At 43.7% G+C, this 19,116-nt stretch overlaps 1 protein-coding gene and 1 long non-coding RNA gene across 2 annotated transcripts in view; one reads left to right on the top strand and one right to left on the bottom strand.

Annotated features, from left to right (window-relative positions):
- The window catches only part of Ddx20 (DEAD-box helicase 20), a 12,891-nt gene extending 8,310 nt beyond the window's left edge, over positions 1–4,581 (bottom strand). The window contains exons 1-2 of the mRNA XM_015502178.2: positions 3,961–4,581; positions 3,344–3,438 (exon numbers count right to left, since the gene is read on the bottom strand). Of these exons, the coding sequence (XP_015357664.1) occupies positions 3,344–3,438; positions 3,961–4,261 (396 nt within the window). The 5' untranslated portion in view covers positions 4,262–4,581. The remainder of the gene's footprint in view (positions 1–3,343; positions 3,439–3,960) is intronic.
- Positions 4,582–4,638: 57 nt separating this feature from the next.
- LOC125620158 lies at positions 4,639–18,817 on the top strand. The gene is made up of 2 exons (XR_007351740.1): positions 4,639–4,843; positions 17,768–18,817. It is a non-coding gene; the product is annotated as an uncharacterized LOC125620158 (long non-coding RNA).
- The last annotated feature ends 299 nt before the right edge of the window (positions 18,818–19,116 follow it).

The following is a 19,116-nucleotide window of genomic DNA, read 5'->3' as shown; positions in this document are numbered from 1 at the left end:
AAAAAAAAAAAAAAAAAAAAAAAAAACTTAAATACTCGAGAATTAATCTAACCAAAGAGGTAAAAGATCTCTACAATGAAAATTACAGAACACTGAAGAAAGAAATTGAAGATCTTAGAAGATGGAAAGAGCCCATGTTCTTGGATAGATAGAACTAATATTGTCTAAATCCCATACTACCAAAAGCAATATACAGACTCAATGCAATCCCCATCAATGCAATCCCCATACTAATGACATTCTTCATAGAATTAGAAAAAAAAAACAACTTAAATTCATTCGGAAGAATAAGAGACACAGAATAGCCAAAGCAATAGCAAACAAGAAAAATGAAGCAGAAGGCATCACAATACCTGATCTAAAGAGCTGGAGTAACAAAAGCAGCATAGTATTGGCATCAAAATAGACATGAAGACGAATGGAACAGAATAGAAAACAAAGACAAATCCACATACCTACAGCCATCTGATATTTGACAAAGATGCCAAAAATATATTTTGAAGAAAAGATAGCCTTCTGAACAAATGGTGCTGGGAAACTGGATAGCTATATGTATAAAAATGAATCTAGACCCCTATCTCTCACTCTGTAAACTCAAATTGAAATGAATCAAAGACTTAGGAATTATACCTGAAACTTTACAACTGATAGAAGAAAACTCAGAGTCAACATTCCATCCCACAGGTGCTGGCACCAACTTGCTTACCAAGATCCCCAAAGGGCAAGAAATAAAACCAAGAATCAGTAAGTAGGATACCATCAAACTAAAAAGCTTCTGCACAGCAAAGGAAATGATTAAGACTGTGAAAAGAAAGCCTGCAGAATGGAAGAAAATTTTGGCCAGCTACTCCTCTAATAGGGAATTAATATTTGAAATATACAAAGAACTCAAAAAACTTAACACCCAAAAAAACCAAATAGCCCAATCAATAAATGGGTAAAAGAACTAAACAGAAGCTGCTTAAAAGAAGAAACACAAATGGGCAACAAATACATGACAAAATGTTCACTATCTCTAGTAATCAGGGAAATACAAATCAAAACTACGCTAAAATTTTATCTCACTCCAGTCAGAATGGCAATGATCAAGAATGTAAACAATAAATGCTGGTGAGGTTGTGGGGGAAAAGGTAAATTTGTACACTGTTGGTGGGACCTGAGACTAGTATAACCACTCTGGAAAGCAGTACAGAGATTCCTTAAAAAACTAGAAATGGGAACCACCATATGATCCAGCTATCTCACTCCTTGGCATTTTCCCAAAAGAAAGATCTAAAATCAGCATGCCACAGAGATACAGTCACATTAATGTTTGTAGTAGCACAATTCACAATAGTTTAATTATGGAATCAACTCAAATGCCCATAAATGGAGGAATGGATTAAGAAATCATTGTGAGTATATATACACACAATAGAGTTCTACTCAGCCATAAAAAAGAATGAAATAATGGCATTTGCCAGTATATGGATGGAAATGGAGAATATCATGCTAAGTGAAATGAGCCAAACTCAATTCAAAGGTCAAATGTTTTCTCTTATATGCAAAAGTTAGAGTGCAATAAAAAAAAGGGGGAAGAAAGGACAGGATAACATAAAGAGATCAGTAATGTAGAAGAAGGAGATCAAGAAGCAGAATGGAAGGATGGGTAAGGTGAGGCAATGCAGAATGAATTCTTTGAATATCATGTTATATGCATATAGAAATGCATGACAGGGAACTTCACCTTTACGCATAGGTAGAAAGAATCAATCAAACATAAATTAATAGATAAGTGAAAGAAAGTCTAACAGAGGAAGGAGAATGGGAGAAAGGAGGGAAATGAAGGAGAAAAATGAGGGGTAATCATGAACTGAAATCGAAATCCATGAATGTCTGTTGGGATGAACCAATACTATGTATAACTATATAGGTCTAATAGAATAAAATAATGAGTTCTTAATTGACAAGGGAAAACACACCATTCATTCATCTACTCATTCAATAAAAATAAGACTGTGGGTGAGGCAACATATTAGCTGCTGGAGAATCAACAGTTAAAAGTCTAAAGTCCTTGACCTTTTGGCACTTTCATTCTGGGATGATGAGATAAACAATAAATATAAAAAATGACAAGGAGGTAACATTTAAGAGAGCTAAAGGTAATCACAGAGCTAGCTGTGTGACACCATGGGAAATATTTCAGGAAGAGGAAACAACAAATGCAAAGTACAACAAATGTACCTTAAGACAGTACCTAAAGAACAAGAAGGCCCAAGAGGCTGGACAGATTTGGGGGAAAGTAAAGGTCAGACAGCTAATTCCAGGGACAAGATCCCAAAAGGCCTCAAGAGCCATGGTGAAAATTCTGCAACGTACTTACTAGAGAAGAAGGTAAGACTACATGAAAAGAAGAAATTGCTTTAAAAAAACGACTAGGAAAAAAAAAAATGCCAACGGTTAATAGTTTCTCTATAGGTAGCTGAATTATAAGTTTTGTTTTCTAGTACTCCTCTGTAATTATTCTGGATGCTCCAAATTTCAAATATTAGTATTACTTTGACACACATACACACATAAAGTGTTTAATTTTGACAATGCAAAGATCTTAAACAAAAAAATATGAGTCTTATATGGAACTTTTTTAAGGTTTCTGCATTTGACTTGATGCCAGGACCTTAGGAAGTAGGAGGCCTTCCTTTGTACAATATAACCCAGAATTTAGTAAATATACGATAGGACTAAAAAAACCTTCCTAGATGATGAATATCCCAGGTTAAAAACAACTGTTGAAAATTCATCATCAGATATACATGACTGAGAACTTGAAATAAACATCTGCAAAAACTACTAAATTTCAGAGTAAAACTATAAAGACAATATCTTTGAATTTCCCAATGCCTGGCATTCTGTTTATATGTAGTGTAAGTGTGTAACAAATTATTGTCAAAGAACTGATCTCCAAACCCAGATCTCCTCATAATCTGGGTAAGACGATCTTACATGTACTCCAAGACAACCTAGAAAATGAGATCAGTATAATACATTCACAGAACTTAAGACCATTTGTAGTAAAGCATCACAATACTATGAACCAAGTCAAACACTACCTCACACCCCTCAAGATATAGTAATAACAGAAAATTTCAAACTTCAAACACTAATAATATATCCTTGGTAATTATTCACACTATCATCACTGAACGACTTTAATATCTACTTTATTTAAATACTTTTTCATACGGTTTAATTCCATTCATCAGATTCACTTCCACCTCTGAGGAGCTATATTTCTATATTTCATCTTACCTTTGATAAAGTACACATAACACACCCACCTCTAAATCCTCTGAGCTAAACTCACCTGAGTACTATAGTTTTCAAGAACAAGAGTGTCCAAAGCTATAGTGGAGAATACGCAGGTTTTTCCAGTGCCCGATTTAGCTTGAACAATTAAATCTGAGGAAGGAAAAAAAAAAAAATCAGGGGCCAGGGGTTGTGGCTCAGGGGTACAGCGCTTACCTAGCATGTATGAGGCACTGAGTTCGAGCCTCAGCATCACATAAAAATAAATAAATAAGGTATTGTGTCCACATATAACTAAAAATATATATTTTTAAAAAATCTTCACTAGCCAGTACATACTGAAGCAGCTTAGGTACCAACATGGGACAAGAGAACCAGAATGGTCTCGAGAGATCACCCAGTTGGGCACCTTTAGTTTTAGTTGACTCTCAAACACACAGGAGGCCATATCCAGAAGCATGCGTGTTCCCTAAACCTCTACTGTAGATCTCAAACAGAACCACCTGTCAGCGCGAAAGGGTCTAAACTATCTTCAGATTCAATAGTGCCCTTAGCGCCTCGGCCAGGCCGAGTCCCGCATGGGCGCCGAGCCGGGTCTTTCCCGGGCCAAGCCGCTGCCGCCTCTCGACCTCCCTTCCTCCTGCCCTCGAGGACTCTCCGGGACCCCGCCCTCACCGAGCCCGCAGCGCCCCAGCGGGATGGCCTTTAGCTGCACAGGCGAAGGCCTCTCGAAGCCGGCCGCCCGCAGCCCCTCCAGGACCGGCCGCGACAGCAGCAGCGACTCAAAGTCTGCGGGCTCCGCCAACAGTACGTCTCCGGTGCGGGTCCGCGGACCGCCAATATCATGAGCCGTCCTCAGGCTCCGCACGGGCCCGGGAGAGGGCTCCAGGGCCGAGGCCTCCCCGGCCACCTGCTCCCCTGGCATAACGGTCTCCACGGTTGCTACGGCCGCTGAGGCTTCAAATGCGGCCGCCATGGTAGCCCCGCCACCAGATCTCGCGATACTTAGGGCGAGGCGGAGCTCCTGGGAGCGAGAAGAGGAAAAACTTTATTGGCACTCTTCCCGCGAAGACAGTGACACGCCTGGCCTGGAAGTGGAGGGAAGGGACGGAAGTCGACGGCTCACACAGACTGGTGAACACTTAACAGAAAAAAAATGTGGCCTGGGGAAGAGGGAGGGGAGGAAAAACGAACTACCGGTGTGTCGCCTCCCGCGGTCTGCAGAGGGCGCCGTGTCCCCGCGGTGGGCACGCCGTCCGCCTCCGGCCCTCTTCCAGGCAGGCCCACCGGGCCTTGCTCCCGCGCCAGCGCCGCAGTGCTCACAACGCGCACCTTGTGACGCACCAGTCGCGTCACTCGCCCCCCTCCTGGCCCCGGCTTCTTGGGCTGCGGTAGCCTCTTCCGGAATGCTGCCCTCTCGGCACCCCAACTCGCTGCCCTCTCAGTGCTCGCAGAAGCGCCCAGAGTAGAACAAGATCTGTCGACCCCTGTTCGTTATAGCTCTGTCATCTCCATGCTTCCATCCCCTAGCACTGAAAAATGGCGAGCTCTGATCAAAGTAAGTCGAAGTGGGATCCTGGCAATTCCCAAATTCCAGCTGGAACTTATCTCTAAACTCCAGGGTGGTACATCCCCCTGCCTCCTCAACGGCTCGGTTTACACATCTAGTGGACGTCTCAGAGTTAACCTGTCTTGTACGTGCTGCTTCTCCCCCATGTCTCGGGATGGGAAACTAGCATAGCCCTTTACCTTACTGTAGCTTTCTGCTCATATATCACCCGTCAAAGGGATCTTTCTTTTTTTACAGAGAATTTTTTTTAATATTTATTTATTTATTTATTTTAGTTTTCGGCGGACACAACATCTTTGTTTGTATGTGGTGCTGAGGCTCCAACCTGGGCCGCACGCATGCCAGGGGAGCACGCTACCGCTTGAGCCACATACCCAGCCCAGGGATCTTTCTTTAAAGAGAACTTTCTTTAAAACCTAGGATAGCTTGGGGATCCTGCCCACCCCCTGGCCTTTCCCATCTCTCTCTCTCTCTCCCCTTGTTCTTTATTTTTCTGATACTTCTAACTACTTGAAATCATATGTGTTTATTGTCAATATTTTCCTTGAGGACAAGGAAATAGAAATCTGACACACAGTAAGTACTCAGTATTTATTAACTGAGCTCCTTTAACAAAGTCTTAGTCATAATTCTAAACTTAAATTATTTTTGGAACTTAATCTTATACATAATTATAAAATTAAATTTTCTCTGCCTTTGGCTCTGTGGTACATGCCTGTAATCCCAGCTACTCTGAAAGCCAAGGTAGCAGGATTCCAAGTTGGAGGCCTGCCAGGAGACCCTGTCTCAAAATAAACAATTTAAAAAAGAATGAGAATGTAACTAAATGGTTAGGGGGTCACTAGGTTTAATCCCCAGTACCAAATAGACAGACTTCATCCAAACCCAATCTGTCCTAATAATCCTAGTCTTTGTTTCTCACACAGAGTGACAGCCCACATTCCAACTGATGTAGGAAGGCCTTGGCATGTTCATCCCATTGGAAGAGGATACTGAACATAGATGTGTTTTGCTTAGAAATTTGCAAAACATTTAGAAAATGTCCACTATCCATATGAATTAGGGGAGATAGATATGAGTGTATGGTACTTAAAATTCCCATCTTCCTCTAACATCCCACTTCTTTCATCTTCCTAGTCCACAGATCACAAACCTAGGAACCATTCTTCACTCTGCATTTTATCCCTCTTTCTAAAATTAATTTACTGAGCAGGTAATTTTGCCTCCAAATGGTTCATTCATTCATTTTCAGTTTTTGTAGCATCTGCCCAATGTTAGGCACCTTCCTTACCCCAACTCTTACAAAAACCTCCTCCCCAGAGTTTCTTCTCCATCCTAGCCTATGAACTCCACAGTACTAGAGTGACTTCGTTTTCTTTTTTTCCTTTTTTGGTCCTGGAGATTGAACCCAAGGCTTGCACATATTCTACCATTGAGCTGCATCCCAACTAAAGTGACTTGGTTTGTTTGTTTGTTTGTAGTACTGGGAACTAAACCCAAGGGTATTCTACCATTGAGCTTCATCCCCAGTTCTTTTTTATTTTAAGATGGTTTTTCTAAGTTGCCCAGGCTGTCTTGAACTTGTGATGCACTTTTTTATCCCTACTCCAGGCTTTTTATGCTATAAATCCAGTTTGGCTCTTACATGGTCTATTGTTTACTTCTCTACGCCTCTTACTAAATAAATAATGAGCTTCTTAAGGACAGCACTTTTGTCACCCCAAGCTCTCCAGCCCAGACCAGGCATTTAGTAGACCTAGCAAATTGAATGACTGACACTTTCTTGCTGAAAAATCACTACTGAGTCTTCATGCATACAACAGTGGTTCTATAGAACTCACACCAATATCAAAGAACTGGCTCTCCAAGAGACTACTTTCCAAAAAATAACATTTATAGTTTTATAGGCATTCTTTTTTTGCATTTTTTGTTTATGATATTTCATAGACACAAATATCGCAGTGAAGGGAATAAATTATATTCCTATAAATAAAAACAAATCACTAAAATTTTATTCCTCAGGAGATAAGAACTGTAACAATGTTGATAACAAATCTTCAGTGCTGGTAAGATAAAACACAGAGTCTAGAGATCATTTAATAACTAGGTTAAGTGTGAGAGTAACATGCAGCAATCAGTTGGGACTATGTCTGCCTCCCTGCCTCTCCCAGGATCACGGTGGGATCCCAGACTTTTCTCTGGAATCGAAGCCCACCTACCTCCTGCAGCCAGAGCAAACTAGACCAAAGTCCTTAATATTCCATGACTTGTTACACCTCAGAGATTCCTGTGAATGGAAGTAATTAAAGTGAGACTTAGACCCAGAATGGATGTGATTCACAAGAGTCCTGTCTAATCATTTTTGCAGTGGAGACTTCTGAGCCCAGAGGGGAGGCAGTATAAATGAAGGCATGGTGGATAGTGGCTTTCCCTAGGTGTGAGGATCAATGGGGGAATGTGTAAAGAAAAGAAACTAAGGGTTTTTTGTGGGTTTTTAAAATATTTTTTTTTTGGTTGTTGATGGACACAATAACTTTATTTTAGTTATTTATTTACATATGGTGCTGAGGATCAAACCCAGTGCTTCACACATGCCAGATCAATGCACTACCACTGAGCCACAACCCCAGACCAGAAACTAAGGTTTTACAGTCACTTTTTCTCACTTAACCCTCAAAACAACAAGAGGCAGGCAATATTTACATTCAGTCCACAAACATATCTTTATTCATTTTTTTCACAAAAATAATCTGAATATCTGCTACAAATAAAAAAAAATGCTAGGGAAACTAAAATGGAACAAAATAAAGCCTCCAACCTTAAGGGGAAAGAAATAAACAGGTAGCTTCTTTCAATGTAAAGTACAGGGAGATCTAGCTAACCCAAATATGGGAAACCAGGAAAGACTTAGGGATCAGGATTAGATTGGATTGAAGATAAAGCCTTAAGGTTGAAGTTTATTTTTCCAGGATAGAAGTTCATTTCTCCCTGGCGGGAAATGTGCAAGTAATACAGACATAGTAGCTCCCATCCACAAAGTTCCTAGATACCCAAGCCTTTGTCTTGTTACCCAAATTGTTGCTGTAGTTTCAGCCATCATCTCTGCATCTAGTCAGCAGCAAAAAGGAAGACTCAAAAAAGCAGAAAGGGTGTAGAGGTCATCACCCAACAGTCTTTTTTTATGAAACATCCTCAAAAACTGCCCTATTCCTACTAAGCATTTCATTGGCCAGAACTTAACCATAGAGTATTACCTCTCTGCAGAGGAGTCTGGGAAGTGTAATTATTTTTCCAGACAATTGCTTGCCCAGCTAAACACTGGTTGGAAAGGATGTTTATTACTGTAAAAGAAGAGGGAAAGGACTTTAGAAGCAATCAACAGTCTGCCATATCATCCCAGAGTTGGAGCTAAGCTAAGATCTGAAGAATGCATAGAAGACAGGGGCCTTGTCACAGGGAAGGGGAAATGGGTCTGGAGAAGCTTAGCATGCAAATGGAGAGTGAGCTTTGAGGAGACTAGAGGGGTGAGCTGAGACCAAGCTCATGTCTGCAACTTATCCTTGTGATAGTAAAAATTTTTGTCACTGTGACTGAGATACCTGATATGAACAATTTAGAGGAGGAAAAGGGATCACAGTTTCAGAGGTTCAGTCCATGGTCAGCTGATTTCTTTACTCTGGGTTGGAGGTAAGGCAGAGTATCATGACCAGAGGGCATGGCAGAGGAAAAAACTTTCTCAACTCATGGTAGCTGGGAAGCAGAGATACAGCAAGAAAGGTGCCAGAGAAATATAAACCCCAAAGACATGTTCCTGGTGACCTATTTCTTCTAGTCATGTCCCACCTGCCTATGATTACCACCCAATAGTCTATTCAGATTAATAATCTAGCAAGTGGATTAATCCACTCATTAGGCTATATTGCATAACATTTCAACTCTGAACATTCCTGCATTTCCTTATGAGCTTTTGGGTGAACATCTCTTATCAGATCTATACCAACCCTAAAAGCCTTCTCTGTCAGATGCTAAAGGAGATGTTTCCCTCCAGGGAGGTCCTCAGAGGAAAATTAAGGAATCTGCTCAAAGTCACAGAGCTCAGAAATGGATTGGAACTCAGACCAGCCTGACAGCAAAGCCCAGGCTCTTTCTACTCTCATCCTAAAGGAGCTGGCAGCCCAGCAGGGAAAATGATCAAGCATGAAATATGCAAGTAGCGCAAGCTGGTGTAAAATCATATGCAGTACTGACATTTTGCAGGGCCTTCGTTGCTCAAAGTGTGGCTGTCATGTGGGAGAGAGTGGGAACTTCAGAGAAATTGATAAAAACAGCTTTTGGTATTCAGAGTGCAGTAGCTTTCTTCTCTATGTCCTCATCCCCACTCAAAAATAAAGTGGTTGAAAGTATGCATGGAACTATGAGAAAAACTGCATGTGCAAAAAATTATTATTGACCTAATATCTGGAATCCAGCATTTCTGTCAAGGCAGCAATCCCAGGAAGCAGTGGAGGCTGATATTCTGAGCTTCTGAAGGATGAACAAGGCGCTCTCCAGGAAGTGGGAGTGGAAGGAGAGCAGGAAGACAAGTCTCCAAAAGATATTCTGGGCAAAGGGAACAGTTTGTGTAGAGGCGTGGAAGCATGAAAACCCATAATAGTTTTGAGAAGATAAGTCCTTTGGTGTGAACAGAGGCAAGTATGATAGCAATTACCAGGAAATGAGGCTGCAGGGATATATTGGCTCCACATGATGGAGAGCCTTGTTTGCCACCATAAGGAATATAAAATAAGTGTGTTATGCTCTTCCAAAGAGGGTAGTGTTATGTAACAGTAAAAAGAAACAGTTGGAAATGGAGATTGGGGCTTGATTCGTGGCAAAGCTGAGGAGTTCACATCTGAACTTTCAGACCTGGATGCATCACTAAGTTTGGAATCTAATTTGAGGCAAGTAATGGTAAAGTCCACTTCCTAACAACTAACAGCTCCTGGGACTTGCTCTCTAAGTGCCAGTGCTACCTGTGTGCCACTTATCTTGCAAACCATGGCTGGCCATGTGCTTAGATCCTTTCACCAGCCATGGGGACTTTCACTCCTATATTCTTAGATCATCTGTTCAGTGGACAAGCCCCATCCATAATCTTAACTTGTATCAAATTTATCAAAAATCATCATCTGCCCTCTGGGCAGAACATACTGTTTTAAGAGCCTACTCAGTCCTAGTTGACTACTTCTCAACAGGGAGAATAACTGTTTTCACAAGTGCTTCATTGGATTTTCCTGGCTTGGGAAAAGAACCCCAGGTGATATCACCTCCCTCCAGACCAGATTCCCCTCTGTCCGAGACCGAGTTGATTGATTGCCCCATTTAGCATCACTGCCTCAGTCTTTAGGGAGGAAGATGGTACATTTGCTCTTCTCCTTGTGAGAAAGGGGCCTGATCCATTCTTGTCCAAGCAGCATAATAAATAACCTGCCCCTTTTGGCAGGGAGTTTATTGGAGACTGATGGGACATTTAACAATAACTGGGAGCCTGTGATTTATTAGGTGAGGAGGTTCTTGGCGTCTCCAAAGACTGGGAACGTGGAATTTAATTGATAAAGCAGCTGTCAGCAGCAATGAGATGCACTCAATAGAATATGCATTTGAAGGATTCTCTTTAGACCTGTCAGAAGGGGTTTCCGCTAATCATATTCAGTTCTTATGGATAGTGAGTTCTGCTGGGTATTTGGGTAAAAGACAAATGGCAGGGAGGCGATCTGGCAAGGGCCGGGGGAGGGGTGCACCTGTCAGTTGCCCAGCTGATGGAAGAATGTGACACAAATGAGCAAAAGGCAAAAGGATTTCCACCACCTTTAGTGAGGGTTCCCCTCAAGAGGGCTTTGTCTTTCTTCTGTGAACTGCACAAGAAAACAAGAGGTGCTGAGCACCCACTTCCCAAAACGAAGGGAAATAAAAGGGTTAAAGAAAGGAGGTTTGTTCTGGAATTCTAAACTTTCTGCACCAGACCCCCATTGCCTTGTCTTCCAGCCACCAACATTCACACACACACACACACACACACCAGTCACCTCATGGCCTACATGGCCTCCCCTGAAACCCTGGCTCAGTTGGCAGCTCCTCCTGTCACTGCTGCTTGCATGCCAAGAACAGAGCTGCAGAACTCAGATGGATAGAGCCTCACCTTATTTTTGCTGTTGTCTCCCAGCTTCAGAGACCCCAGAATCCCAGCAGAGAACCTGGAAATAAATGCTTGTGGTTGGAGTGTGTGGAGCTTACAGCTACTTTTTTTTTTTTTTTTAAATAATATTTATTTTTTAGCATTTGGCAGACACAACATCTTTGTATGTGGTGCTGAGGATCGAACCCGGGCCCCACGCATGCCAGGCGAGCGCGCTACCACTTGAGCCACATCCCCAGCCCCATCTTACAGCTACTTTACCTACCCACCTCCACCACAGTGTCCTGACAATAAGGGAGATTGCTTTTAATCTCCCAGGGCCATCATGATGGCAAGCTCTGTCCTCAGGCAGCCTTAAGCCTTTGTAAGGCAGCTCTGCTCACATTTTCTCCTGCCCCCACCCTTGGGCCATTCCTCAGCCTTGAACAAGGCCATGTAAGGCTCTGAGAGGGGCTTTCTGGGGCCAGTGCCTGTTTCTCTCCTTTGATCCTCCCGCATCTATTCTTAGGTCCCAAGAGATTGGTCTACCTCCCGGTTCCCTCCGGGGGGAGAACGGGAGGGGGAGGCAATAGCCAGGGAAGAAGTAATTGTCACTGTCTAATCTGAGTCTCAGTGGTGACACTGAGGGACCTCTGAGCAGAATGGATACAGCAACTGGTTTGATTAAATCAAACCTTTCTTCCAACCTTGTTAAATTAAACTGACAGGCCGGGAGCAGAAGAGGGAGGGCAGCAAGATCATCACCGGGTGGGGGTGGGGGGTGGTAAGAAGATCAGATGCAAGCAGAGCATCAGCCTGCCCTTTCCCTTATTTGCTGACTATAGATAAGCGATGAGATTCATGGATGTGTGATGCTTAAGGACCTGTCTGAGCACAGACTGTGGAAACTGATGCAGAGGCAGACTGATGCTTCCCAGGAGGCTTGGCAAACTCCCCTGGCAGTCGGGCCTCACATTTAGAACCATACTCTTGACATTTCAAAGGGCCTTTACATACTTTACCTTCACAACAGAGTGGCAGCAGTGGGATTATTTGCCCCACTTTACACTTCAGGAAACGAAGATATTGTAAATTACAGGGCTGATCTAAAGTCAGTCCAAGAACCCAGTTCTTTTGCCTCCCAGTCCTGGCACACACTGCCTCCAACATTATGCCATATGGCAGAATTTCCTATGATTTAGTCCCTGGAGCGCCATCTCATCTTCCACCCACTAGAAATATAAACCGCACAGCTTGCGTGGTGGGACATCAGGAAAATGCCAATTCCCAACTGGCCTAGTGCAGCCCACCTGCAAAGCACACGGCTAGCTTCCAAAGGGCATGAGGCCATTCCAGCATCCTCATATCACACACTCAAGCCTTTCCAAGTCATTTTCACCTGACCTAATTGCAATTCAGAGGAGGGGGAGAGGTGGGGAGAGATTGTTCGCAAAACCATCAAACAGCAATAGTAGGAGGATAACACTGATACCCTGCTGGCTTCCTCACCTGTCACCCAGTTCCTCACCTGCCAAAGCTAATTTTCCACTCACCAGTGGGTGAGAGCTCATTTCAGAGTGTCTGAACCACACTTGCTCTGGGACATACAGGGTGTGTTGTGAATAGAGTAATGCTGCACCCAGGATACCTTGTTCTTGCTTCAGATGCACCCAATCATGTGCTTATTGACACAATCACCCCTTTCCAATCTCTTTTTCAGTGGGAAGGACACTGCGATGGGGATTCTGTTAAAGGTAGTACATGCCAGTTACCAAAGTATAGCTGGGATCCTATAGCACCCTGCTCCACACAGCCATGCCCATTACATCCAGGCTGCATACCTATTAATGATCAGATTCTGGACAAAGGGAGCAAAGCACAGGGAAGGAGGAAAGCGGAGCAGAAATTCCACCGCTGAGAGATCCCACGAAGGAAGCTGTGTGAAAGAACTAATGGAAAGCAGTAAAATTTGTTTGAAGGGGACAAACAACTGGAAGCACCATTGGGGAAAGTACATATGTGCCACAACAGATGTGGGTATCATTGTGCTCTTTCCCTGTGGTCACCATTCATGACTTGTAAAAGACACACAAACAGCAGACAGATGGATAGGTTGGAGGTAGTTAAGACAAATATCACTGGTCTTCTAAAGTCATCTTTGGTGTTACAATTGGCCACACCCAACCTAAATATCTCCAATCTAGCTAAAACCATTGTACTGGTCCCCTCTAAGACAAGAAGTTGAATTTTCCTAGAAATACTTCACATTAGAAGATGGAGGGGAAGGAGGTCTTGACTTGGAGCAGTAGTCACTAGGTCTGGATTCCTGGGCTGATTCTGCCCTACCCTCTGAGTGACCTAGGGCAAGTCATTCACACTTCTGCGCTTCACTTTCTTGACTTGTAAAATCACGTTCTTAGAAAGGAAATGCAGATTTTAAGGGGATTTTTAAACTTTAGAGATTACATAGAAGAAAATCAAGATCCCACAGAAGTTTGATTTTAAAGTGAGGAGCAGAATGACTGAGAATGTCGGGGGTCTCCAGCCAGATCCAGTTCCCCTTGGTGGCTCCAAGGGGGGAAAAAAAAAGAGTGGCCTGTGCCACTCTTTCCTCATCTTTCCTCCCTCATCTTTCCTCCCTCATCTGCAGGATGGAAGAGTAGGAACATTCAATTCTCAGGGTGCCCAACACAAGGAAGGCCTTCAATACATGTTAGGTCAGGACTATTTCTAGTGATGTACTGGAGAGTGAAACCCACATAGCTTCTCTTCCAGTCTCTCCATAAAGCCACATGCCCAGATCATCCATAAGGTCCTTTATGGTTCCAAAATTCTATGACTTTAAGAAAGATTAAAATGCAAGTTATTTCTAAAACCCTCCAGGCAGAGACATGAAAGACTATTAAGGGGATTTATTATTCACTCTCCATTGCCTCAGTCACTTTCTATGGATGATTATTCATGGGGAATAATCACAGCAAAGAAAACCTGTCCAATGCTAGGGAGAAGGGGGAAGTAAAACCAAACCCCATTGCATGTTCAGCTCCTATTTCTTCAATAGACATCTTCAGTTGTTATTGCAGAAACTGTTTCTCGACCTCACAGCCTTTGATATCTGGAAACTTGAGATATAGGCTTCAAGTTTTGATATAGGTTATTGCTGATGGTACTATTGTTGCCAACCTTGCCCACTCCAAGCCCCAGGGATAAAGTCCTGCCTCTCCAGCCATAATCCTAAGCACTGACTCCTTTCAAGTTCTCCAGGGTGAAATTTCCACCATATCCCAGGATGATATCTGACTAGTGCTAGGACAGTTCAACTCCTACAGAACACCAGAAGAAGCTTAAGAACCAGCCTAGTAGAGACAAATTTGAAGTAAGCCAAACTGGATTTGTTTGTTTTTTAAAGTTTTTCTCCTCATCCCATGACCCCTAGAGGAGAAGCAGGCAATCTTTCTTTCCCTTTCCCTCTTGCTAAAAAGTCACTCCCTGGCAGGCTGTCTGTCCCTGGTCCTTGCATACAGCTGGTGGAATGGGCCGAATAATAGGTAATAAAACAAGCCTTTTCTGTGGGTTACAGGCCATGGTAAGATTACAGGAAGATTACAGAGACCCAATGCTGGGTCTCTAGGGAATCAGACATTGCAGAATGTCCCCAGTAGTTTCCTGGAAGCGAGCCATTTCTTAGTCCAATTTGCATCTACCAGCATTAGTTTGCACAAATACTGTATTTCCCTTAGCTGTGCCCTGACATTCTTCAGGTGTTCTTTGTAGTTAATATTTGCTTTTCCACTAAATGTTGCAAAATGGAAATATTTGCTTTCCATGGAGCGATGAGGCCATTGCTTAGGCACCATAAGATCCAAACCTATAGCTGCAAATAATTCCATATAAGGATGAATATCAGCCCACAGACTAAAATTCTTACTATTTAAACTAATCTATTTTGAACTCAGGGCCTTGTGCATTCGAGGCAAGCACTCTACCAACTGAGCTATATCCCCAGCCCTAAACTAATCTAATTTTGCATTCAAAATTCCCACTGAATTGTTCATGTGAGAGATCATACATAAACCTTATTCAAAATACTGTATTACTGTTTCTTCCTCCACCATATTCCTTTTGTCCCCCTTCAAAAATGTTAGCATCTGAAGAATTGATAACCAGATCTTAAAGCCCAGTTACTTTGTGAAGAAGTTCAGGCTGTGAGAGCAGTGGTGTAAGTCAGCACAAAGGGCGAAAGTGTTGGTGATTCCACCAGAACGCACCTCCTCAATGGCTCTCATCACAAGGTGCTACCATAGGGTACATCCTTCCTGCTTTTCTACAGAGTAGAATAGTAGAAAGAGCACTATCCTGGAAACTAGAACACCCTATTCCCTCTGCACACACACCAGCCTCTTTGGGCCTCAGTTGTGCCATTTACAAATTGAGGGAATAACACTCTTTGAAAACACTTACCACTCATGGAGATTTGACAAGAGCTTTGAGTCTATCATCATAAGGGTCCCCTCCACAAAAATGAATGTTTCTTTTGGAACTGAGGGGTTTCCCCAACACAGAGGCCACTTCACCCTCTCTGCTGCCCTTCATGATGTTGGGCTCATAAGGGGCAGAGGATCCCAGTTCTCTATCTGAAGTGGACAGGGGAATATGTCATGCAAGTCAGGAGTTAGACTCTTCCACAAGAATAGCAGGTATAGTTATTTCTCCACAGCCCCCATGCATTCACACACAGCACACAGTCTCTGCTCAGCACCTCTCGGCTAGCTTGTCAGGCAGGTCCACTCCCTGGAGAGATGCAGTTCTGCAGTGAAATCTGAACACATTCCAACAACATGTGTTTATCTCCAGGGTCAGCCTTTCCTGTTGATGCTCAGGAGGCATGGGGGAGGGGGAACGGGATGGGGAATAATGGTTGTTGACAGCCACAGGGGGTGAGAGGTTAATAGGGTGTGGGACCCTACCCTTGGGAGAGTGCTCTTACATTGAGGTTTCCAGATCTGTGTATTGGGATGAGCTCCCAGGTCTTTTGTTGCCAGTGGAGATGAGAAGTTGGGACACCACGTCACCCAAGGGTGTGTCTTCCAGAGCTGGCCAAAACTTGGTGTGTGGGAACCTTCAGGTGGGGACCATTCTCCTGGAAGCAGGAGAATGGCAGTGTTTCCAATGTTTGGTTCAGGATCTAAGCTCTGTTGGGACACACCTGGTTCTGCCTCTCCCTTTGAGCTCATGCATAGGTGCCAGGACCTTCAGGCTCTGGCAGTCCAACAGAGGGGACCACCCTTCCTGACTCAGCTGGGCATAAATCCCAAGTGTTTGACATTTACTTGGATACAGTTCCAAGAGCTATACCCCTCAGGAAAAATACCCACTACCCAGGTTTTAAATTTTTTTATTTAAATTTTTGGCACTGGGGATTGAACTGAGGGGCACTGAGCTACATCCCCAGTCCCCCCCCCTTTTTTTTTAAATTTTGAGACCGTCTAAATTACTAAGGTTGACCTCAGAACTTGTGATTCTCCCATCTCAGCTTCCTGAGTCACTGGGATTATAGGTATGCACCACCATGCCCAGCTCCACTATCCATTTATCTCCACTAGCTGGGGACAAATGCCCAGGTACATTATGAAGGATCCAGTCTAGCTCTGGATGACTTTGAGAAAGTATGCTCACAATCAATCTCAAAACCTCTAATTTATTATTTATTTTCAAATTAGATAATCCATTCTCCCTCCAGGCTGAGTTTCAGGGGTGGGAGTGTGGAGGCTGAGCCATCACATTCCTCTTCAGCAAAAATGAATCACGTACCCCAACCCCCATCCTCAACCCAGGAATATTTACCCATGTTTATATAACCATGGCAACAGTCTTTATTCTCTATCACTTAAACCCTTTTTTTAAAAAGAAAAAAAAAAAAGAAACAGTGAAAGGCAGCTCTTTTTCCTACTTTGCCATATGTTCTGCCAAAGAAGAACTACCTCTTTAGAAACAAGGTGAGAGGGAGAGACCCTCATACACCCCTGGGGTAATATTGGCCTTCTTAGGGATTGCAATGACCCAGCATCATGAAAGGACTTCAGAGTCAACAGAGATTGTCTTCCAAAGTCCTGTGGGAACTGTACAGCAATATAAGTATCTCTGACTTGTCTGGGAGCTCTCTTTTAAGCTCTGTACTGAGATAAGTTATCAATTATTTTTCTTTCCAATTTCTTTACCTTAACAGTGGCTGGAACATGGGCTGCCTTTGCTAACAATATAGTCTTCTTCTGTAACATGGGCTAAACATCCCTCTTGTCCTGACAGATGGTTGTCAGAAGAGAGTTTTGTAAGGAGTATGAAGTATTAGATTCACGTAGGTTTAAATTATAAGTGAAGGAAACTGAGGCCCTCAAAAAAGGACAGCCTGGTCACAAGGCACTGTGTTGTCAAAACTATAGAAGACCTAACTATCCAGTTTTAGGTTCTTTCCAAGAGATCAGCCTGCTTCTCTTGGGGTTTTAACTACAACCAGCTTCCTAACTTCTAAGAGGATTCAGGCCCAAATGGTATCAAGTATGGAGAAAAGCAGAGCTAACTTGACTCTAAAGACCATTTCAATGACAGGCCCACAGACATTTACTCAAGAGTAAGTGTCTATGCTGGAGGCTGGAGATCAAAGTGAGCAAAGCAAGGTCCTGCAGATTGGGGAACCCTTTTGAGTAAGGGTCCCTGTATGGATTAGATTTCAACTACAAAAGTTCTTCTTTCTATTCCAGAGTATTAAATTCGAGAATTTGTGCCATTGGACCAGAAACCATAGCTGTGTCCCTGGAAATGACCCACTCTGAACACCCCGTGGATCACAAGGAAAGTGATCCCTTGGAAAATTTTTGCTCACAACTACAAGGAAGCCCAAGGGCCTAGGGTCGATGCTGCTCCGCCTTCTGTGGCAGATTCAAGACCTGACCGGAGAGCAAAGGAAAGTGATTTTAGGCTCCTCCAGCGGGCACTGGAAATGCCCAATCAGATTTGCAATTCCATTCTGCTGCCATCTCGTTTTCTGACAGCCAGCTTCCAGAGCAGTAACTGCGAAAAGTGTGAGCAGAGCGCGGGCGCTTGGGTTCCAGAGACGCAGGTTTTGGACCTGGTTCTGCCCCGCTTGCTCTGTCTTTCTCCACCTTTTTTCAATTGTTAGCAGAAATGACACAGAGGCAAATGACCTGCAGCGTCTGAGTTCTCTCTTCACGCCTTCCCTCGCTCCCTCGCTCCCTCGCGTACTTAACGCTTCTGTCCCGTGCAGAGTCCAAATATCCTGCCAGAGGCAAACTTCCCCCGTTAATTACTTCGAAGCAATAGGCAGCAGATTGTCTTAATTACTCTCAGGCTCTGTACACCTTGCCGGTGGGCCCGGAGGGTTTTTGCGGTGCCTCTGAACGGGAATAATGTCAGCCCTGGCGGGTGCTAGGGTCTACGTGGAGAGTCTCGGGTTCCGCTGGGAGGAGCGCCCCGGACGACCTGTCACCCCTCTGGAGCCGGTCCGCGTCAACTCCATACCCGATGGTCAGGTTGGACTTCGCACGCCTCAGGTGCCAAGGGGCCTGTCGACTAGAATTGGAGCGTCTTCGAATCTCTCCTCCATTCCCCAACCTTACAAAGGCCGTCACTGGGGGAAGGCCTGTTTTCCTATCCACCCCATTGAAAGCAGACCCCGTAGACCCGGATGCGATGGCTCATGTCAACTCCAGTACCTCCACCTGAGTCGGGTCCCAGTCCCACTATCCCCGTTTTTATGTTTTCATTAAAAATCACTTTCTGAAGTTAATACATTTAATTTTTTTCCTTTTTACCCGTTATCTTCCCTTCTCCCTCCGTCCTCCATTATAAGTTCTTGAAAGCAGAGACTTAGCCTGTCTTACTCAGTATCCCCAGACCTACAACCTTGCCGGGAGCACAGCCCTCTCCATTACTTCGTGTTAAATAAGAGAATGGACCGAGGGGCGGCTAGCCTGCTCTGCAGGTGAGGAAATGGGCTGAGCGGACCCTATACTAGGAGAGACAAAAGTGGAGCCATACTCTCAGGGTCCTCTTCGGAAAGAAAAGAGATTCTGAGGAATGTCTGGGAGAG

This window comes from Marmota marmota, unplaced genomic scaffold, assembly GCF_001458135.2.
Source record: "Marmota marmota marmota unplaced genomic scaffold, marMar, whole genome shotgun sequence".
In the NCBI taxonomy this organism is placed as follows: domain Eukaryota; kingdom Metazoa; phylum Chordata; class Mammalia; order Rodentia; family Sciuridae; genus Marmota; species Marmota marmota.
The sequence above is the reverse complement of the archived record's forward strand: the minus strand, read 5'-3'. Positions and strand labels throughout refer to the sequence as shown.